This window comes from Pterocles gutturalis, unplaced genomic scaffold (genome assembly GCF_000699245.1).
Source record: "Pterocles gutturalis isolate BGI_N339 unplaced genomic scaffold, ASM69924v1 scaffold8915, whole genome shotgun sequence".
NCBI classification, from domain to species: domain Eukaryota; kingdom Metazoa; phylum Chordata; class Aves; order Pterocliformes; family Pteroclidae; genus Pterocles; species Pterocles gutturalis.
In genome coordinates, this window is record NW_010138216.1 from 1 (window position 1) to 24,374 (window position 24,374).

Below are 24,374 nucleotides of genomic sequence, written 5' to 3' on the forward strand. Positions count from 1 at the left end.
TGCCTTAGCATAGATTCCAGGAGGATTTCATATGAGCCACATTTTTTGGAGATCAAAGGAGTAGCTTCCTATAAAAAAGGTGGCTGATTCTATTGCATTGCAGTCTGGCACAAAGGTGTGGAAATAATTCTGTGTTAAACTGCTAAACAGACTTCCATAGCTGGAGGACCCTGAGCTTTTGACTCCATATACATGTGTGCAACACAGTTCAAGACAGTTCAGCTGTAGCTGTACTATTAATCCTGGTTTATTTCCCAGCCATATAATCTTGCCCAACTATTCAGCCTGGTAAATAACCACGTTAAATAACCAATTAATTTTTAGATGCTGGGAAAGCTGCCTGGCAAGAGTTCTGCCTGGCTCCTATGAAACACAGATGAGAATATCTTGTATTTTGTGAATTTAAATACACAAAGAAGGTTTATGATGTAGGAACACTCCCTATTATTTTATAAAATCACTGACAGTGAAGGCAGAAATGAGACAATAGAAAAAAAAAAAAACCACCACCTTACCCTTCCATTTACTTCACCTCTCCACCAGCCATTCGCACTCATCTTTGTATAAATTTTTACAACATCCCCTTTCAGTAAGGACAGTTCTCTCATGTCTCTTGCACAGAAGTCATACCTTGCTATGGCAATGCCTATCACCTTCGGACTTAGCACTGAAATGAAACAGACATTGATATTATTAGGGTTTGTTAATTGAAGCTACTAAAGAAATGTAAATAGCAGTACCTTAAAATATAAAACAATGATTTCACAACAACATACACTGGCATTAATTTTATGCAAATACGAAAGCATCTGCACTACACAGATCAAGGAGGTTTAAACATAAGTAAATATTGCAAAAGTTGAAAGGATTTTATGTGATTTTTTAATAGTGGTTTTTTTTTTTTTAGAAAGACGTCAAAACTAGATGAACCATAAATAAAATATCCCCCACCTCAAAACCGATGAATACATTTGCAATTATTGTATTTTTGTGCTTCACAATAAAACTTGCTGCCAGTTACATGCATCAACATATTTTACAGGTCACTAGTTACTTTCCAAAAGAATTATTAGCATTCACAGTTGATTTAACTTTAAACCTCTAATGAAGCAAAACAAACAGAATAAGGTGCTGCTCTTTCAAAAACAACTCCCAAGTTAAACATTAATGCACTTAAAATTGGAAGCTAACATCAGCATGAGCAAAAAAGTAAAGAGTTTCCATGGGAAATTTGTATGGATCATTTGTTACAATCTGCATGAACACTGGCTGATGTAACTCTACTTTTTTCGGGAGTTTATTTTGTAAATCACCAATGAATTTGTTCTACAAAACTCTTCAGGAAGAAAAAAATCCTTACAATTTTTTTCCTAACTTTCAGTGAAATTAACACTTAAAAATTTTAAGCAACATCAACATGTAAGCATTTTGCCAATGAAAAGCCCAGACATTTTAAGCAATTAAAAAAAAAAAAAAAAAGTGAAATATTTTTAGAAAGCAAATGTAAAAAAAAAAAAAAAAAAAAGCCTAATTTCAAAAGCCAATGCCCTTCTCACAAATAATTTTATAGGAAATTACATTTTCAACCCTGTTGTAGAATGTCCAAACTTGCAAAAGAAATCCTGAACTTTTCCAAAGAGAGGAAAGTGGGCATGGCACCTAAGAGATAGAGGCCTTTGACTTCAGCAGTTTAGAAAAAAAACATCTACTACTCTGCTACATTTTGTAGTTGGGATTATTTGGCCAAAAGCATTCTTTTTAATTTTTTTTCCATTAATGCCATTGTTTTCCTATGTAAGTCACTGTAGATAGGAATTTACGAGCACAAGCAAATTTCCTACTAAGAAGATTTCAGAATAATTCATCATATGATCATGATGGATGACTTAATAAAATGTACATATAGTAATCTTTTTCCTCAGAACCCCCTCCAATTTCTTAGAAATTCCCAATCAACTTTAGGAAACACCATTAAGATTCTAGTTTTAACAATGCCTTCAACTATGTAATAGTAGAAGTTCATAGCTAGTTGACTATTCAAATTGCCTATACTCAAATATTTTTAGCTTACAGAGACAATAGAAAGAGTTTATTTTAAAGTCACAAATACTACGTTTAAAATATTGCTAGATATATCACAAAAATGGAATGCCTAAAAAACTGCTTGGGCAACAGATTATGGCCTCTTTTATATCATGCCGTTCAAGTTCAGCCCAACATTTCAGACTGCTTATATAGAGTATTCAGGTATTGACACAGAATGTACAGGATGTCATGTAGAAAAGAATCAGCATCTCAATTTATTGCTTATATCTACAATATAAAGATGCTGAAAAAATCTAGGTTACATATTAAGTACATTAAAGTATCAAACATACTTTTTTCCCCTTTAAGCAAATCAGATGTAGACGCTACTTGTTTAGATCCTGACATGAATGTGATGTCCTATACCTTATCAGTATTGCAGTAATCAGTTTTACAGGGAAAGATTGCATCATGAGCAGCAATTTTTTTGGAGAAAAAAAAAAAAGAACAGCTATTGATTGTAAGGTCAGTAACCATTTATAGGTGTGCAGCAATATCACTGGCAGATTTGAGGAAGCATCACAGGATGGAAGGAGTGATTCTGGGGAGCAGGGTATCAATTCAGATTCTAGAAAGGAGATAAAGGGTCAAGAAACATTACATAAGGCAAATATGAACAAATTTGTGAAAACATAGAAGAAAAGAACTAAGGAGGGAAGTAATGTATGGAAGAATAATAAAGAGGTAAAATACTCAGGAAAATTAGGATAGAAAGAGGGATCAGGGGGAAAGGACTATTTTTCAAGTTGTGAAGCCAGAGAGGAAAAGGAAAAAGAAGCAAGAGAAATCAAAAACATATATCTCAAAAAGTCTTGAGGCAGAAAGTAGCAGAATTTAGATTAATTTAGAATCCAACATCCATATTTTCAAATAAAAGTGATGCTCATGATAGGAAATATATAAAAGGAAGCCAGATGAGTGATGGAATACAGGAAAATGACAGTACTAATTTTGGAAAAATTATTAACCACATCTCTCTGCTGACAGTGACAAAAACAACTTGAGAAGTTATCAGCCCTGAATTCCCCATCAGAGCTGTCCCAGGATAAATGAAACTTGAGCGAAGACAGTCAGCACGTGGAAAGAAGATCCGTACAGGATGGGAGAGAGAAGAAACACTGAGTGAAGGAAAGAAAGAGGATAGCTACAGGAAGAATGAGAAAGAAGAAAGTGAATGGGATTAACAGAAGAGATTGATGGATAGAAAGTGCCCAACAGGAGAATGTGAATGAGAAAGTAAAGAGGAGAAAAAAGAAAAAAGCAAGAAAAAAGAAAAGAGGCTATTGAGAAAGCAGTAATAAATAAACCTTGTGTATTAGGAGGGAGATACTGGGAGGATTAACAGGAAATAGAGCGAGAAATCTGAGGGAGATGAATAAAAGGTACATGTGTGAATGAGAAAAATACACTTTTACTTAACCTAGCCTTTCCTTCTGCAAACAAGAGGAGAAGAAAAAACAAGGAATTATAACTATAGTCAGCTTGATTCACACTGGAGTATGTTGGAAAAGTTTCTCATTGACAGTGAGACAGATGCAAACGAATTTTAATACTAGTTTGGGCCACTGATGAAGGAACTGGGGTGCAAACAAAAGAGGCTCCATGTGATCACAGCAGGCTCATCTAGTTCACATTTCTGCCTGTGCTTAGATTCCACAAGGGTCAATGTATCTTTATAAGCAATGTGAGTTGTTGCTTCTGTCTACTTGTCATCATCTGCAGCCATATCCCCTAAGGGCTGCTCCTGTGTATTAAGTTTCCATGCTCCTTGAAGCAATGCACATTTACTTGCACTGTTTAACCAAACCTCAGTTCTATTACACAAGCACAGGCAGCACCTCCAGTAGTGCTCAGTAGTTGGCTTAACCCTTCTGTTACCAACTTCCCTATCAGCAGAACTAAGCCACCTCTGAAGATCCTTTAAAAAAAAAAAACCTGTAATATCATGAAATAAGTATTTCATAGAAACGTAGAATGGTTTGGGCTGGAAGGGACCTTAGAAATCACCTAGTTCCAACCCCCCTGCCATGGGCAGGGACACCTCCCACTAGAGCAGGTTGCTCAAAGCCTCATCCAGCCTGGCCTTGAACACCTCCAGGGATGGGGCATCCACAGCTTCTCTGGGCAACCTGTTCCAGTGCCTCACCACCCTCACAGTAAAGAATTTGTGCTGGTCACACTTCTCTTGGATCCAGTTGGCCTCCTGGACTGTGAGCATTCATTTAATGTAAGCAAATTCTTTGTTTTTAAAAAAGATGGGCTTACTAAGAACATATGAAGTAATGTAGCCTATCTATGAGAATATGAAATCCCATTCGAACAGGTAGATAAGCTTAAGAACTACTAATCATTATTTTCCTTTAATATTTTGTACTTGTATGAAGAAATAATTTACACAGCATGTTGAGATACACAAGACATTGAATTTTTATTGTTACAGTTACTTAAGAATTTTCTGATAAAACAGTTTTTTATAGGAAAAAATAAATATAATTACAGTTTGTTAAAACAATATGTGGGAACGTATGACAGGCTTAAAGTAACCTTGAGTCTTGATTGCTGTTCTATCACTGTAAGCTGCTTCACAACTTTGTGTTCATGGAACAGATACCAGTTTCGGTAACAACAGACTTTACGATCAAGTACTGTGCAGTTGAATGAAAGAGGTCATCTTCTTGTCAAAAGGATAGAAGCTCACAGTATTTACCGACAATAAGGGTCCAAAACAACTCCTTTGTGTTCTCCGATTCAAATGAGGTGGGTGCTTCAGACATTCCAGCTGAATGTCATGACCACAGGGTAAATGGCTAGATCAGAATGGCTTTCTATTCCTCTTTTCTACAGATGTATGCCTTTATATAAGTAAATGTCAACTAGAAGAGTGCCTTAAAGCTTGGATTCTCAATGTTGTGACTACTGAAAGGAAGTAAAAATATCTGCCCCCAGAAAATCGATATGTAAGGAGACAGAAATGAAAGAAACAGACTCCAAAACAGTGAACAACTGAGGGGCAAAACATTCAAGAGCAGTGCAGGACTTTGAGACTGAAATCCCTGGCATGAATTGAGGCAGGGATCATCAGAGAGGCTCTCAGCACAGTAAGCACACTAGCCATTCTACTACTGAGCTGCCACCTACATCCTTTTTTCCCCCTAGAAACTATGGAAAGCCTTAAGAATCGATCTCAGAGCACTAAGCAATTTGTATGACCTCTGCAGGGTGGGTGTAAAACATACTGCCTACTGAGATCTCTAGTCAGATCTTGATTACGACTACATCCGCATTCGTGCACACTAGACGCCTCCCTTTCCCTAGTGCCTCAATCCTGATTTGCACGACCTAGGCCAAGTCCCCCACCCCCTGTACACAGAGGTGTGTCAGTGTAACGTGAGTGAACACTGCATTCTCAACAGTAACAGCTCCTTCCGTATGCTCCTCGAAGGCATTTACCTTCCTACTAGCAAAATTCTTTTTGAATTGTCCAGCGGTTAAGTTCACCTCTTTGAAGTCTATTTCTCAGAGACCAGAGCAAGCCATAGCCATACTTATGCTCTAACTGAGACCACTACTGCTACTACTTTAGGCATTTTTATGCACTCTTAGTTTAAAATGTTTGCATTTATTGAAGACAGAGATGGTTAAATGAAAATAAAGAAAAAAATATTCAGAAAATGGATGGATAAAATTAATTAACAATGTTAATGCAGAATTTAAAGAAAGCATTTTCTACAAGAAAACTACTGTATTCTAAGATGCTGTTGCAGTACCGTTTGCTGCAGGGATGGGACGAATATATTATCTACAAGCTGTGAAATGTTCAGGTTTGTGCATTTGAACAAATACATAAAAATATATATAGCTCATAGATGTCAGCTACTTAGCAAATTAACAGTCAAGTGATCACTGAACCTGCTGCAACTGTTGAGCTTTGGAACACCTATTCAAACTGCTTATTGTAATTCACACTTTTTCAAAAGTTTAAGAGTTTGATTTTTGTTACACTCCAAGAATAACATGTAATAACTCAAGTTTTGGAGTCAGAGAAGAACTGAAGTATTAAATTCGTCCCTTCCCTCACTTGCTGCACACAGAAACAACAGAAGCAAATTTAGAAGAAATATAAAAGCAGTAAAGCAGTACCTGACCAGAAAGGAGCGGAGGAAGGGGGAACAAAGCTGTAGTCTGGAGGAGTTACAAAAGAAAACCCACAGAACAAAGGGGCTTAGAGGAAAAAAAAAAGAGAAAGAGAAAAGCAAAATAACATTGAAATATTGGCACAAGATTTAAATAATAGCTTTTTAACTATATAATTCATTGATAATAAGGAAACTAAGGTTCCCTTCTAAGGATGTCTGGAAGGAAATTGACTATAATAACTAGAAAATTTGGATCTATGATTTAATTTTTAACCATTGCATTTTTCGAAGAGTAAAGCAGAAAGAAGACACCCATTCAGGGTTTCTGAGAAGCAACTTAAAACTGCAGACTCTTGCAAATATTTTCAGATTTAACAATTTTTTTTTCTTCTTTAATTTTGCGTGCCCCACGTCTTAACAGTATAAAAGCAGGAACTCATGCATACCTAAGAATTCCTCTTGAGCCCAGGAAGACTAGTCACACGCCCTTAATTAGGAATTTAAGTACCAGTTGAACTGGGGTCTGATAATACACATGGGAAAAAGTATGCATTTTGCCCTGATAATCATTAACATCAATAGGAATTCCACAGCTAAACTGCATCCTCTAAGGCCCAAACAGTATTGCTTGTCTTTGCAGCTTTCCCTGACCTGAGAGAAAACCCTTGAGCAAGCAAAAAAGCATAAGTTTGGCCTAGGCAGAAGCAGCACATCATCCTAGTCCCTGTAACAGCTTCCTCAGGTGAAAGGTTAGAGGTGCGCTTGCTCTATTGCCAACAAACCGAGGGTCAACATATTTTTAAATACAAAATAGATAAAATGAACTAAAAATGCTTCAAACAGAACTACAGTTTATTGACATGTTCTCACATTTTGTCCCTCTTCTGAAGAGGCAATGAAGACATATAACGTACAAAGTCTAATGAAGTTGGGATCTTTGCTCCCAGCTGTGATTTGGAAAGGGAATTCCATCCTCAACTGGATAAATGATAATGTAGCCTCTAGATTGTGCCTAATATCTATAATTACTGACAAGACCAAGAGTGTTCCTTAAAAATGTAGCAGGGTTATATTCATTGCATACAGCTGCTTCTCTGAATTTATTCTTGTGACCACACATGAAACAAAATAATTCTGCTTCAAAATGGTTATTTGCAAGAATGACAACTAGAAATATTTTACGCAAGGAATTAACAAAGAATCCATGGTGGATGTAATGATACAGTTTTGTGCATCTTACCTGGATGAGAATAAATACCTTTGTGACAGAGAAACTACCAGCATAAATAAAATAAATGGGACTGATACTGTAGTTTAACACTCAAACTATGGGATATTTGTCAAAAAAAAAAAAAACCACAACACAAACCAACAGCAGTTTAGGTTAGCATCTCAAAGTAATACAAAAGAAACCTATTCCAGGGCCTCTTGCACACTAGAAACTTCCTTCACAGTGACGATCCTTTCCCCACCTCTAATACTAACTGGATTATCTGAGAATGCATGAGGCTACCTGAGGAGCTCCTTTATACTGGAGCTAGTAACCCCAGGTGACAGCTCTATGGGGAAATATGTTACACAAACCAAAAGGGCACCTTGACTGAAGTAATTTGTCTCTAAGAATGGGCACGTAACAGCCTTCTTTTCCATAGCAGTACAATGACAGTATGCAAAAGTAGCATGCAAGAATAAAGAGAGATTAGGTGCTATATAGGGGGTGGCTGGTCCTTTCCCGTCCATACATTATTTTTATTTTTTGAGAATTTTTCTGTCCGATATAACTGGAGGTTTGGTTTTACATGTGAAATTCTGGACAAATAAACCTATGTGGGCAAGAAAATCCTACTAGATTTCTACAGATAACTGGTCTAATTTTAAACATCACTAATAAGGGTTTTGGTGTTGGCTTTTAAGGAGAAAGGCTGGGTTCCTTTGTTTCCTTAAGGGCTGAGGTGACACCTACTCTGTTCTACTTTATTAACAGATACTTTAAAACATTTAATGCATTAAGTAGTAGAATGACATGATATAACTGGTTAATGTACCAACTCCTCGTCTACAGTCACTCAAATAGTATTTGGCTTCATAATTTAGGATACACTAAAATCTAAATTTCATAAAGACTCAGATTTCTCAATATGATTGTGCTGTGCATCATCAGATTGGAATAAAGAGCCTAAAACTACTCTACAGAAGAATGTTAACTTTTCTTCCATTTTTGCCTTTATTTCATTAAACGGTCGAACACCCCTCTAATCTAATGTAAGAATCAGTATTTTTCCATGTATCAAAACAAAATTTGATCATACTATGCCTAGAAAAGCCTAGGACTGAAAAATTAAGCAGAAAGAATGTACCATTTCCCCAAAAACCTTCCTAATTAACTTGAAATTCTATATTGAGAAAAGTAGACATCTGACAGCTTTTGCAATCACATTAAAAGTGTATAATAAATATCAGAACACAGTGGGTGACTTCTGCAAGACCAGGAGACTAAAAAGCAAAGTTCTAATTAAAGTAGGAGGCCAAATTACCCATCTCCATAAGATGAAGGTTTTTGTTCTAAAAAAAATCTAGTAGATGCTGAAGGGACAATCAAATTCTCTGAAAATTTAAGAAGTTACAAGGTGATTTATTAGGGCTCATATCAGAAATTACAAGCAAGCTGAAATGTCACTTGATTTTCTTTCTTTCAATGGGTAAATGAAAACATGATAATTCAAAAAAAATCTATATAATCCTTTCTCATATTGTTCTAAAAAGTGAAGTTAATTTGATATTGCCATGCAATTTCACAGCCTCTCAAATACTTTGGCAGGATAAAAGTATACAACTCTGTCAAAGTCTACAATGGTTCAACTCATGTTTTTCAGAAATACTTTTCCCAATTACTCTGTCAATTAAATATGTGAAAAAACAGCTGTTCTGAATAAGAAGCTGATGTCTTTTCAAAAGATGGCCTCATTAAAAATCCGGATACAGTCATGTGAACAGTAGAGCACAAAATCAGTACTGAACTGAAACCCCAAACCTCCTTAAAATCTGCTTCCAACTTCACTGAATTCACTAGCTTCAGCCCCATGCTTGTCAAAATATGGTCAATGTGACACTGAGTAGTTGCACAACTGGAAAAAAATGGGAAAGTATCCCTCTCTCTCTTCAGCTGACTTTAGCTTCCTTTCAACAACTGTTTTTCTTGCACTCAGATTAAGTGGGAAGAGGTCAAAAAAGCAGCCGTGTGGCAGTTCTCACTGAGAGCTGTGAAGTAAACTCAGTGTCCAACCACTGCCCCATGACTTTTTTTGCTTCCTCTACTGAACAAAACTGCAGCCCAAAGTTTACCAACTTCTTTCCAAATTCAGCCCAGCAGGGTTCACACAGCCTAAATATATAGTTATTTGAACTCCAACTTAGTAAAAACTAACAGAATAACTTCAAAATTGAGCAGTGTGACTCGCAGATAGGCTGTTAATCATGGAAATTCTGCTAAAAACAAAAACCAAACCACACTCCTGGGGACGTGCTAACACTTAAAAAAAAACTGTCAAATCCATTAAATTAAAGCATCACCCAGAGTCAGTCTAGGTAAGCTAGGGGAATTCTAGAAAGCTATTTTATTTTATATGAGGAGTCCGAGAACTTAGAGGGTTTTTTGATCAGTTTGGCCCAAGACAAAACCTGCCTGTTCCCACCAGCATAGTTTGTAATATTAAATGGCTGATACTTATTATAGCAGAGATGCACCTTCTCATCCCCTTGACTAAAATGAGAGCATCCCACATACATTTCTCTTGCTCTTCCATATATTGCCTAAAAGATCTTGTTAAAAATGTTTTATTTTGTATGTGGACTGAAGGTAGTGAGGGTGTACCGTAAGTCTTGTATCCTGGAAAGCCTGAAATGATTGAGCTGATGCTCTCACAGACTAGTAAATTGGTGGACAGCACAGATGCATTCTAACTGGCCTAAGCAAGGAAAGAAAAACTAGTTCTGCTCACAGTCAATAATAAACAAAAGAAATGCAAAGTAAATTAAACAGGGCATACCCTCTCAATAATTAAAGCCTCAATGCTGTGAGGAGGCAAGGGATGAGGAAAGTACAAGAGATGACAAGAGAGAATAAAAGGGAGATAGCAAGCTAAAGGTAAAAGAAAGGACATGACAGATAAATTCACTAAAACCAGAGACGTACTGAGATACAGCATAGGAGGGAGACAACTGGCAGAACTCCTGGAAAGCAGTGAAAGAAAACAGAAATGGAAGGAATAAAGAGAAACTGGGAGACAGAGTAAATGAAATGCACAAAGACACACTGGTTTCTTACAATCATCTGTCCTGAATTTGATTCATTTTAATTACAACAGGAAGAAAGTCTCCCAAGTTACAGAAATGTTATGGAACAAGCAAGAAAAAGAAAAGCTCCCAAACACAGCAAATGATCACAAAGACTAGACTGGACTCTATGGTCTTTCACGGCAGACTTCATATTGTTAAAAGCCCCATTAATTTTTATTTTCCTCTTATTATCTGTTGCAGTACAAAGATACAGCCACTGTCTGCAGAACTGCAAATTTAATATTTTCTCTTTGACATAAACATATAGTTTCCAGAGGCCACCCATATGGTAGTTTTTATCATCAACACTGAACTTGTACATGTCCTAAAATTTATGCTAACTTCTACTTAAATTGTAATAGGTTAAATGAAGGATACTACATGCATTGTTAATCTTCTCAGCTCATTCTAAACTTCAAAACTTTTTAACTACTCTTTACATCATACAGTAGTTCATTAGCTTTTAGAAGCTTAGAGGCCTATAATAAACCTTTAAGGTTAAAAGGTAGGCATAAAAATAATTGCAATACAGTAAATCTAACGGAATTTTTGAGAAATGTATGTGGTATTACTGAGATGCTACTTCATATGGCTGCACTGATTTATTTAAATCCCTTTTTAAGGATTAGAAATTGTCACAGATATTACTAACACTTGTAGTTGCACGTATGCAAATGTCTGAAGGCAGGATGCAGTTTAATCTCCCACCAGCATGCCTAATAGATTTTTGAATACCAGGGAGATTTTAAGTTTGGCAGCAAGACAAACTTGCTAGACATGTTCATAAACTTCCTGGCAGATCTTTATCTGCTAAGCTTGAAAAAATCCTAGCTAAAAGCACTACCATAATAATTGGTTATATGTTCAAAAATGGAAAATGAAGATATTCCAAGTACCTTGTCCTTTTCATATTTATATGAAAGAAAATAATATACAAAAATTTATTATACTCACAGTTGCCACCTGTTCTGTTACTCCTTTGTCCCACTGAGTTTTCAGATTCTTTGTATGGAAATTGAAGAGTAGTATCCAAACTTCGAAAGCCTTCTTTGAGGGAGTGGTGTTTATAGTATTCTACAAGTTCCTTTCAGAAAGGAAAAATACTATGTCATGGGAAATTGAAATCACATCCTTTTCAACATTCTGGTGCACAGTCAATGACAGTTCTATCATACAAGTAACCTTCGATAGTACAACATCCCACAGTACATGTTTATTTCTAAAAAGTCAAGTACCCTAAATATTGACTGCTTTTACACTGACACTTAACTGGTTTTTGTTGGGGTTTTTTTTTAAGTAAAACTTCATTGTCAGAGGCAACACTTATTATTCATTTGAGCCAGGCTAAGCATGTATTTGCTTTTCAGGCAGAAGGCAAGGTCCACTGCTTGTTTATTATGTAAGAGTAACCCCCTTGTTTTCTCAAATTTCTTTTGCAATGACAGGTAATGTTTATCCACAAATGCATTTGTAAGTACACAGATCCAAAATAAAGCACAAGACTTGCATGTAAGTCAACAACAATTTCATGTGCAGATACACAGACCATGTAAAATTTCAAGGCTCTGCCATTAAAATTTGGCAGGTGGGATTTCGTAGGGGTTTTTGTTGGGTTTTTTTTGTTTTGTTTTTTCCAGATAGTGCACACTGACTGAAAAATCCAGCATTTCACATTCTCCTTGGGTCCAATCCCAAAATTAGTCTCTGTATGTGTGTATACACATGAATATATGTAGACATACATATGCACACACATATACACACAGACAGATTTTTTATATATGCACAAATTTTATATACACACACGTATATATGAAAAAATAAAAAAACTGGCTCAAATAGTTTATGTAACTAAGGAGATAAGTTATTTTAGTTTCTACTCTAAAGAAGACAACACCCATCAAAATACTGACAGCTTGTGGTACTCCTTTGCTATCTTCAACCCCTGCCATTGTCTCTCACCTTTGAATTAGCCCTAATAATGTCAATATCACACAGCTTGTACACAGAGTCTAGAATAAAATTAAAAGTGACCAGTCAATTCAAAGCCAATGTATTTCATTTCATTAATGATACTTCAACTGTGGGATGTCACTCTTCAGAAATGCAAGCACAAAGCAATGTATTTACTGTAAACCCCTCACTCCTACCAGTAATTCAGTCATTCCATTCTACATATTTGCATTTAGATTTCCAAAAGCCAAGCTTAGGTCAAAATAAGAAAATAGTACTGTGCTCAATCATTTCCTTCTAGTTTAAAAAAAAAAAAAAAAAAAAAATTACTAGGCTATAACAGCCTACATCAGTGATATATTTTTCCAGTCAAACTAAATTACTCTACCTATTTAGTCCAAGATCTAGTGCATAAAACCATAAGGTCTTGATAACAGTCTGAAGATCATCTTCTGAACTCTGGATCACTTCACTCCCCACACTGTGAGCTCTTCCATGTCTCTCAAACAGCTTTTAAGGCAGAGTCCAAAGCTAAATAAAATCTAAACCTGCTTTTAACAGTTCATAGCCACAGACTTGCCAGGCCCTCCAAGTAAGCAGAAAGGCCAGGAGACTAAGAACTGTTTGGGCTTTGTTGTCCAATATCAGCACAGCACACAAGCTACATCAGCAAACAAATTTTCCATCACATCATCATCAAGTACCCAGACATTCAAATTATCAAGACAACAGAGAGAGTAGTTTGTAAATAAGCAGCATTCAGAGTAGGATTTCTGGATAAATGGAAAAATAATTAGCATGAAACTTTTGTTAACTTTTTGCACCACATAAGTCTATAAGAATTATGCTGTTTGGTAAAGATAGTAAGAATTTCAACTGGACAGATTTTATTTGTTGGCAAAATAAGTAAAATGGTTCCAAACTGAGAAAAAAAAATTGCTTTGGGTCATAAAGATTCACTGCTTTTAAAAGCTTAGTTTTTAATACCATTCTTCCAAGGAAACAGTTGACTAACAACTGGCCTCTAAAACATTAATTGCACACATCGCGGTAGCAAGCTTACAAACAGACAAGAAAGGTAAGCACCCCCTGCCAGCGTGGATGGGGATCCTCAGGATCACACAACCATGATTCACATCAGCAGCAGAGCTGACCTTTCACTGCACCTTGGCCTGGTTTACACACTCAGCACATTTTAATTCCTCTTGTGAAAGTTTTTCAAATGTACTACGAAAATATGTACAAGAGCTGTTCTACTTTTGTCACCTCCAAAGTAGTACAGAACATTGTGTCACTGAAGATCACTACTTTAAGTTTCCATGGCTGCTGGCTTTGTCTCTCTTTTGCTCCCAGTTCTACTCTGACTACTGTTGCTCCTTTCTTCTTTCAGGCACTGTTACTTTCTCTCTTGCATCTACCCAGAACAAAGCAGTACTTACACTATAATTTGTCTATTTAACTCTCAAGGGCAGACCTCATAATACCCTAAAACTGAGTTATGAAATTACTTTTTCCTAACCGAATGTTAGGCAAGGCTAAATTGGTAGTGATGAGGCCTTTACACTAGAAATGCCTTCTGTCCTCTCAATTCTTTGACACAAAGCATATTCCTTTTGTTTCTTATTCATCCAAGTTTGTGTCCTGTACTTATATCTCTGATCATTCAGCTCTATTTTGAAACCTACATCAGTGCATTAGTCTGCATCATTGCCATAAGAAGATATGACTCCTGCTCACATGCTCTGTCAAGATCCTGAGAGCACTCATATGTTCTCTTCAGTTTCCAGTGAATCATTTGTAGTGTTTGCAGACTAAATAGCCACTTCCTTCATGCATTTGAGGAATGCCATGATTTCTGTTGCTACCAATGATAAGATCTCAAGAGTCTCCAGCCCAAACCCTTCACTGGTTTTTAAGTGTCAAATGAGGACATCAGAGTACAGAAACAGCTTCATGCATTCTTCATCAGGAAATTCATGTTCTCCCCATTCTAATGAGCACTTACTTCAAACAGGATTAGGCAAAGCATAGATTTCTGCTTTATTTTTTTTACCACTTGTAGGATTTTCTTGCTTTACAGAGTATCACTGGTTAGATTAATTTCTAAGGCTTCCTGGTTTTAAAGCATCTCTCCCTAGTCTTGTTTTGCACTGTCCTTAATTTTTATTTATCCTTTTAGAGTACTTGAATATACATGCAGGAAGGCTGCAGCATAAGTTTTAATCCAATTGATTGCACTGAATATAATACATTGAACAAGCTTCCTTTAACAATGCATCTGGAAATGCTTAAGCAGTAGCATTTTACAAAAGTGCTAAGGTAATTTATTCAGACACCTTGTAATAATGAGTCTTGTGTGAGCAAAACAAGCTACCGAGAAATTCTTCCAAATTAAAGTTCAATAAAAGGAATTTCTTCCCAGTATGTTGAAAACTCACTGATATGGGCAGTTATAACATCAAACTCTTACTTCTGGGAATGAACTATGCCTATAGTTGGAGTGAAATGTAATGAGAAAGCCTATTCTTTGCGTGTTACTACTATAGTTTGCTAACGAGTGGCTTGCTGACACAGAGTATAAGTTCGAAGTAGCCACACAGTTGCTTTAATTTAGACTAGTCGATAATTACTCCAATTTACTATTATTCCAACAAGGATCCCTGTGTTATTAACAGTTTAGCCAGCCCCATTCTCTAGCTGCTTTTCTTCACCTGGTGCACCAGGACCAAGAAGACCTGTCTCTCCTGAGTTTTTCTGGACTCTCTGACACAACTGCACCTTATGTCGTTCTCCCTCTGAACTTACACATCAATAGGCACCATGTTCAGCAGTACACCTATATATGTGCTGGGCTGGCAAGGAACCTTCACCTTGCTACTTTTAGGGATCATTACTATATAGGCAAAGATTTCCACAGACATCAAATTCTTACAGGACTCAGCCTAGCTCCATAGCCTGCTGATGCATGGGATTCAAATCCCTCCTCTCTTCCGCATCACTGCAAGGGACACAGTCCAGTCCTGAATATAAATATGTAGTTTTAAGCACATACTACCATCACTTGGAGCATAAACCATAAATATAAAAAATTATCCTGTTAGCAAGTATGGATGCAAATCAAATCTCTCACTCTCACAGCCTTCTGTAATTTCACAAACTCAAGTGGCTCTCACTAACAGCAACAGCTACATCGAAAATCACGCAGTGTTAAAAATCTAATCAACGCTTACCATTAAATTTTTAAATTTTCTGTTTTCTGCAATGTGGAAAAAGCCATCTCTTGTTAAAATCTTGATGTGTTTCACTTCGTTATTGTACCTGTGGGCAATGAATAACTTATGAATATAAATGTGCTTTTAATCAGATTCAATCAATAATTACCTGAGGGCATGCCCAAATAACACCACACGAATAAATTCTTAAGACAAAATGTATATCTGTGCCAAAATAAAGTTGACATCTAATTAACCAAATATATTTATTAAAGTACAGCTGAAGAGGTAATCTGTATTCAGAAAAAAAAAAATCACAACTAACTGCTCATTCTAATTCGAAATTCCTATTTATTTCTTACTTGTATATTCAAGGAAACAAGACCCTCACAATAATTTGCATCCACAGAATTTATGAACCCCATTTTACTGAAATGTCTTGAGATGCAAAGAGCTTCAACAAGTTCTCCCTGACGTCAATGAAACATTCACTTCAGAGAAGCAGATGACATTACACGCCAAACGCTTACTCTTACCCAATACACTAGCTCATTGTTTTTGTAGACCCATTTGCTACACCAGCATTACAAAACCACTGCTAACTTCCTACTAAAAATCCCGGGTATTTTTGTCAGCAACTTCAGTTTTCTTATATTAACTCTCTTCAAGGCTGTTTATGATTATATAAATTGAAACAGGTTTTTATTTTCCTCACTGATTTCAAATATTATCTAGACATAAATGAGAACCAGAAAACTTTCTGTAGGAGATCTTATTCCACTTACTTAATACTAATTGCATATTCTCCTGACTCTTTGGTCCTGTGCCGCACCAGGTAAGTGCTATTTACTCTGTTAATAAGTTCACTCTCTGCTTGCAATCTTTCCATTGCTCCTGCAAACCTGTAACAGAGAACAATAAAAACTGGCTATGATTTTTTTAAATTTACACAGAAACCTCTGTCAAATATGCAATGCAGAGTCATCCCAGTATTTTACATATGATGGGGATCTAAAAATACATGAGTTGCAACTGAATACCACTTCCAGATCTTTGAATGAAGAATAAAGCGTGAAAAAATTCCACGCTGAGGGCGGGGGGGGGAAGCCTTAATTATAAAAGTACTTGAGCACATGTTGAATACAATGTCTTCTAAGGAAAGTACTCGAGCCTGGGCATTAGCTGAATTTCTGCTGGCTTGAATACCTCATAAAACCGAATGTTTTTCTGAATCATGTGTTGCAAGGGAAACAATAAAGCAGTGACCCAGAACTTTTGAACCTCCCCAAGTTCTAGCAGGATGTATCTTACCAGAGTGCAGAATAAGCCACCAGTAGTATACTAGGTCAAAAAAAATCTATACAAAAATTTGGTATTTATACAAACACACTATTTTATTTGGTTTCATAATTATTCATAACCTCTAAAGACTAAAGTGTAATGGGTAGACTAAACATTCACGAGCAAAAAAAAAAAAAAATTAATCAGCCTCGTATGTCCAAATTCAAAAGAGCTGATGCTAAGAGTTGAAAGCTAACACAAATTTCAGTCACTGATTCTGCAGCCTGACTGCCTAAGTAGATTTGTGCCCTTGCTCTGCCTTGCTGGTTTGGGTGGGACTTCTTGAGAGGCTGTCAGCAGACATTTACTTGCAAAACTAGAGGTTAAACTATGAATTGAGGAAACTGACCTAGCATCCACAGAAATCATGCTTAGTTTATAATTTTAGAAAGTAGTCTGAAGGCAGTCAACAACACAGACCACTACTATGTAAAACTTCATACTAATAGATCACTACCAGTCAGAAGGGAGCTTTAAGTGAAAAGCAGTTATTTTATGAAACACAACAGTGAACATGCATTTTGAAGTTTATGACAAAGCATAAAACCAGTGAAAGACGACAAGTGGTGCTTATTGGGTTCTCTCAGAATCACCATGTCCTTTTGCGAAGCAAGCTGAACTACAGTAAAGAGTTCACACACTACATAAGCTCCAGACCAGCACTGGCTGTAGTTTTGATACATTGTCCTTTTATATCTCTACACTCTTGTCTTTTTTTTTTTGTAACAGAAATGCAGTATTTAACATTATTCCTTCTCTTTTTTCTCTTAACATGTAAGATTTACTTGCACACTTCATATTATACTCATCTCTTATTATTCTATTTCAGACCTCTGTGACTAAGGCTGCAGAGCTACAGATTTGCAAACCAGATGTCAAAATCATTAAGCATTTTATTCCATCAGAAATGCTTTTAAGCAATGCATGGTGTTTCTTTCCCAAACCATTACACAATGCCTTCTTCAGAAGCCTAGAAAGGTTAAAATAATATAAATTGAATTGTAATAAACATAGTTGTCTTGCTATGTCTACGCTTCTTTCAAAGAGATTCTTGTAAGACTAGACAAGGACTCACCACAACTGTGAAGAGTAGTCTACTGGTTTAGGAACCTACGACATGAAAAGATACAAAAGAATAAGGATCAACATTTTTTTTCTAGTCAACACAAATTAGATAGGATTGATCGAATTGTCAATATCCAGATGAAACAAGTTAAAAGAAACAGATCTAGTTAGTCTGCAAGTCTATTTTCTTTTGAAGGAAGTTATATTAAGAGACAAATATTCCATACCACTCTGAAAGTAGCACAGATTATTTTAACTCTTTGCTGCTGTGACAGATTTTTTTACTTAGTAGAACTGGTAGAAGTTTTTCTGAAAGTGCCTACATTCAAATTCCATACATAAAACAGCCCAATGCTACATATTGTTGGAAAGTATCACTAAAATGTGCAACAAATTTACAGTAACGTATAAAATTCACTTCAGGTATGGCCTTAGAAAGATTGTCTACTCGGAAACATAGTATATAATCTTCTGAGAGAGTTGAGGATAATCCACAGATTGTATTCTGTGACATCACTCATACCTTTGTATTTGACTTGGTGAACTCTTGTACTGGATGTATGTTCTGCGAGATATTTCAATAATACATTTCATCTACAGAAGAACTGCATCCGTAATGATTTGTATTATCCCCCATAGGACTAACTAAATAACATGCATTCCATCAGCAGCAGGAGAAGAAAGAATAGTTAAAAAAATAAGCATTCTTAATTTGTCAAGTAGTCCTACTATGCTCAAAAGGATATAAAAATTCAAAGGTGGTTTAAGTCCACCCTTCAGAGCAGTTGAACAATAGATGAGTAGTCCTTTTCATTAATTTTGAATTGACAGATTTTTATATATATATATGTGTGTGTTTATATATATATAAAAATTTGTGGTTTTATATATATACATATATGTAAAAACAAGTGTTGTTCATTGTCATGAAATACAGTAAAATCAAATGTTACTCCAGAAGCTGTTGGCTCATACTGTGCTATGTATCCAATGACTCTACAGAAATGAGAAAACTGGAAGAATGCTAGGAAGAAACAGACATTACTCATATGGTGCAGAAAATGTCTGCTGAAATATACTACTTATTGCAAAGAGGAAAAAATTATTTATAGGTACATCTGTGAAAAGTCTGGAATATAGATATTCTGGAGCTCAGCAGTTTTTCATTCCATATTAATTCCTAAAGTCTTTTGATGTATGTATTTTATGCTGTTTCTGGGCATTTTTATATCAGCTGGTTGTAAAGACTGTTAAACTTCGTAACAGAAAAAGTTATAGCATGTTTAAAACCTGATCGATGTTTCAGTATGTTTAACTGCATCATTTATCATAATAAGATGTTTATATTTCATCCTTCCAAGTTAACAGCAGTGAAGCATCAATTTATCTTTTTGTTCTGATCTTAACACAAGTTGGTAACATTTCATGAATGATATTTATTCATCTTGTAAAACTGTTTTATTTTCAATACTCCTCTAAACAGCATATTCCTAAATTTATCAGAAAGCTTTATCACAAGACAGCAATCTTCACAACACCCCAGCAGACTTTTTCCTAACTTTGGATATCCTGCTGCCTCCACTTTAAATTATAGTGGTGGTTCCTAAAATGCTGCAAACAGTTGCTGTCAATGACAGTATACCAAGAACCTATTGCCCATACATAGCAGGTACTGCCCGCATCCAAGACAGCGACACCATGGCACAGGAAAACCACAACTTTTACAATAAGCAAGGGGTGGAGGAAAGAAAGACAAGTTCATATAATTTGTTCATCTTCATTCCAGATCTGTTCTCTCACCCAATCTAACACACCTTGTACCTACAAATACTCTCTGCATCCCTCTTCAAATAAAATTCTGAAAATATAGGGTACTAAAGCTGTCCCAATATACACTAATGTGTTTATATGCTTTAGGATCAGATGTAGATTTGTTTTAGAAACCAAGGCACAATATAAGCCCTAAGGGCATATCAAAATGCAGCTACTAACAGCTGATTCCACCTACTTATAAACCATTTAAGTGGCATATCTTGATTGCTGTGATTAAAGCAATTCTATTAATAAGTCAAACTGTTGTGAATCAAGTTAAATAAGTTAAAGCTGTCTTAAAGCAAACTGAGGAATGATTGGGTTAGATTTGGGTTAGATTGATCACTGGTTTTATGGGTTTACGTCAATCTCAACAAAGGGACATGCGGTAATCTGATGCAGTGTTACAGAGGGCAGAGAATGAAGTAAAAGTACACAGTATATTAATGTCTCATAACATCTGCATAAAAAACTCTTGAGTACATGTTATAAAATATTTTTTCTTATTGTTATCCTGAACTTTTCTAGATTGAGAACACCCTTGTTTGAAATAAAGACAGGTAAGAAACTACAGAGAGGAGAAAATTTATTGAGCAGTCTGAATTCAAAGTTTTATATTAGTTTTACTCTCACACATTTTTAAACTCACTACTTACGGTGTAATCCCTCTCTCTAACCCAAAGTGACTGGGGAATAGATTAGAAACACAGCATTCCCACCTTACTGCTGGGGAAGGAAGAAAGTGCATTTTTACACAAAATGTGTTTATTCTATACTCTGGAAACTCTTTAGACAGTTCAATTTATTAATATTGCAGAAGCTAAATCTGCTCTTGAACACCCTTTCTTGACATGTGCTATTTACATCTGATAACCAAAAGTATTAGAATGCTGTATTTTAAGCAATACTGAACATACCATGAAAACACAAAGGAACTAGAAACAATATGATTTTCTTAAAGGCAAGATTAATAAAGCAATGGTATGAACTCGGCAGTGTTCCTGTAAGATGACAAACAGAATTAAACAACTGTACTTACACATGGGCTAGGCTTTACCGCATCACTTGGGAAGAATCCAAGCTCTCCTGTTGTTAGATTTCTGCCCTAGAAAAAAAACCCAAAATTTTCCATTTTTGAGACATAATGGGGATTAATAATATATAATACATGCACAGAGATTTCAGACAATAAGAGTACATCAAAGAGTCTTTAAAATAAAATGCTGCTCTAATTAAGTGTTACTCAATAGTTGTGTGGTTTTTGTTGTTGGTTTTTATTAAATTTATATAATTAAGTAATAATTATAGCTGTTACACCTGAGAGCTCCGAGACATGAGATGAAAGAAGGGGGGTCTCCGAATATGCATTGTGACTCCCAGTCAATGTCTGCCAGTGTCTGATATCTTCATTAACGCTAATTATCTCCTTTCAAGTTACTTCCTCCTCAGTTGGCATCATTCTAGTGAGAGCTGCTACACCGCTACATTACAGATCCCCAAAATGACTCTACCATCATGCTGTGACAGTTGCAGCACCTGAGAAATCGTGCTGACTCCAATGGGAAGTTACAGCTAATAATTCATCAGCCAATTCAGATACTAAGTTCTTTATTTAAGCATTTCCATAAGGAACACAAATCACTGGAAATCAGGTGGGCATGAGAATACTAACGCAATTAAAGATTAATTCTCTGTCTATGATATATTCACAACATGCTGTAGATATGCCCACACAACTGCAAGACCGCCTGCAGAAATGCATTCAGCACAGCCTAAACTGAGCCTTTTACGCAACACAACTGCTGCCTCAAAGTTACAGGACCACTACTTTACTCTGGGCTTCTAAGGGCCAAAAGTTACATGATTATTACAGAGCCATGCCTCAGCAGCTCACTATTCACCACCAAGCTCTCCTGAAGAACACCTCCTCAGCCACATGGAACAGCAAAATGAAAACAACTTTCTAGTCCTAGCAAACATTTGCCTGTGACCATGCTGACTACATTTTTCAGAGCAGAACAGAGCACATAGCTAAAATTTCTGAACACACATACATAAAATGAAGGCATCAAAATTTGTATTTTGGTAAATAAATGTTTTCATTTAATAGATTTTTTAAAAAAGAACACAAATGCCTAACTTGCATTAAATTTAATATACTGAATGCAAACATATTAGCAGCATTTGGCAATGAGAGTAAGAATGAGTACTTTACAAGCATTGTAATATTGAAAATTACTTTTTTTTTTTTACATTTTTGATAGCATACCAGCAACACAAAAAAAATTAAAGGGAAAAAATGCTTCAGAAACAGACATGGAATTTCTTTGCTGTTTTAGTTCGTTTTGCTTCTGTAACACTAAATGTGTAAATTGTACCCTAATACCACCACACAAAACAGAATTCAGCAATTTCAAACAGAGTGGAGTACAATGTAAAAGCAAGAATTAACAAGGGTTTATGAAAAAATAAAAGTATGCTTTAATTGTGAAACCCTAAGCCCAATAAATGAGTGCATCATTTTCCTAGGGAGATCATTATGCATTTACCACACATGGATAGTGACCCCAGTAACTGCCATCTTTATCAAATACAGAGAGAAGGACAGAGGAGGCAGGAGAGAGAAAAGCAGTTAAGTAGCATTTAAGCTACAACACACTAAATGGGAGTGCTATTAAAAAAAGAATTATGCACAAACAAGTGACAATCTTATAGATCTGAACTTGTGTTCAGCAAAGCTTCCTTGCCCTCCTTCCCACTATCTGCTTGAATACAGGTTACCCTTTGCATCTATATATTCTGTTTACTCTCAAAACATGAATCCCTCTGAATTACAGACTTAACTTCTAAGCAGAGCTCTGACAAAGTCTCCTAAGTGATACTTACTTACAATACTAAACTTATCTGAATAGCAGATACCACAGTCAACAAGACCAGCCACTGAACAAAATATATTAATGAGAAAAAGCATCTGAAGGAGCACAACTGAACATGGGTTTTGTATGTGCCCACACACCACTGCTATTCATGAGAAACATTTATATAAAGCTAAACAAGATGACACATTATGAAACATATGTCCACATAAACTAGAAAACAGCCAAATATCAAAATCTGATGAGCTCAGGGACAGACCCCTGTGTTATCTTCTGAAAGTGTAAAAAGGGACATAATTTCAAATGTTCATCAGTGTTTCATCATGTTTATAGTGCTTTCTCCTGCAAGTCAGAAATACAGTCTGGATACTTACAGGATTATCTCTTACTATTATTCCATAAATGTATTTGCACACCTCAAAATCCAGAATTAAAGCTAGCTTTGATTTGCAGACATTTAAATGCTTCAGTTACACTGAATTATACCAAACTGAGCTGTTCTATGACCTCAAGTAAAAATAAAAAAATAAAGTCACATTACAGTTGCTGAACTGTTGCATGTAGAAGAAGAGCAGTCCATGGGACAATATGATGTACAGCCAGCATTACATTCATTACATTACCTGGCTTAGATGTGGCTACCAGTACACAGTGATGTGAATCGTAGCTTAAAAACCCAGCAGAGCAGCAAAGATCATGATATTAGTTATGGTCCGTACTGGTTCAATCATTATCACAATGCAAACTTTACAGTGTATACACATTCAGAATAAGGAAACTGAACTGCAATCCATAGGCTGTACTGTAACATGTATGTGCACTTTCACTCTGAGTATTCTCTAGGCACCAGGTTAGCAAAAAATGAATCACCTGGAGGACACAAAACATTCACTGAAATGAAGTGGTGAGAAACTACATCATCACTGGACAGATTTATGACAGAGGTACAGGATAAGAAACACTCTCTGCCCAAACAACAATCCTACAATTTCCTCAGATGTCCCCATTTGTTGGAAGATGTGTTCTGCGCAGCTGTGGGAAACAGATGTGTCACTTCACTGGGCTAGGAGAGGCTACGTGGGAAAATAACAGAAGATTGGTGACAAGGATTGTAAATGTGCTCAAGTGACTTGAAGCTGAGATCTTGAAAAACACATATATCATACTAATTGTTGTTTAGTCTTGTGTGTTTGACAAATACAACATCTGTGTTCAGATAACATAGGCCTGTGATAAACTTAGACACCCTGCTGAAAAAACATGCTTGAGGATTCCTGCCCTGCTGTGGGAAAGATCAAAGCGCAGTGGTAAACTACGCCTGTGTGAAACCTTGAAATACAGGTGAAAACAGCAGGTTTGGTGATTCTCTAGCGTGCCACAAACTCTGCAGTGCCTGCGTCCCTGGCTTGTGTGCCTCTGCCCAGCTATTGCTTCAGAGATCCCCTGGTTAGCAAGGCAACAAAAATAAATTTATTCTTTGCATTTCATCCATGGTTTTGTGGTTGTTCCTGCATCCTGCCTGTACCAGCTCACACAGGCTACAAGTGTAGGTATTCTAT

General features: G+C 36.2%; 1 protein-coding gene across 1 annotated transcript in view; it reads right to left on the reverse strand.

Annotated features, from left to right (window-relative positions):
- Positions 1-515: 515 nt before the first annotated feature.
- Positions 516-24,374, reverse strand: part of LOC104468683 (guanine nucleotide exchange factor VAV3-like) — a gene marked incomplete at both ends in the record, with an annotated part of 63,870 nt that continues 40,011 nt past the window's right edge. The window contains 6 exons of the mRNA XM_010082904.1: positions 516-667; positions 11,511-11,640; positions 15,740-15,827; positions 16,507-16,623; positions 18,138-18,172; positions 20,979-21,044. Coding sequence (XP_010081206.1) covers positions 516-667; positions 11,511-11,640; positions 15,740-15,827; positions 16,507-16,623; positions 18,138-18,172; positions 20,979-21,044 — 588 coding nt within the window. The remainder of the gene's footprint in view (positions 668-11,510; positions 11,641-15,739; positions 15,828-16,506; positions 16,624-18,137; positions 18,173-20,978; positions 21,045-24,374) is intronic.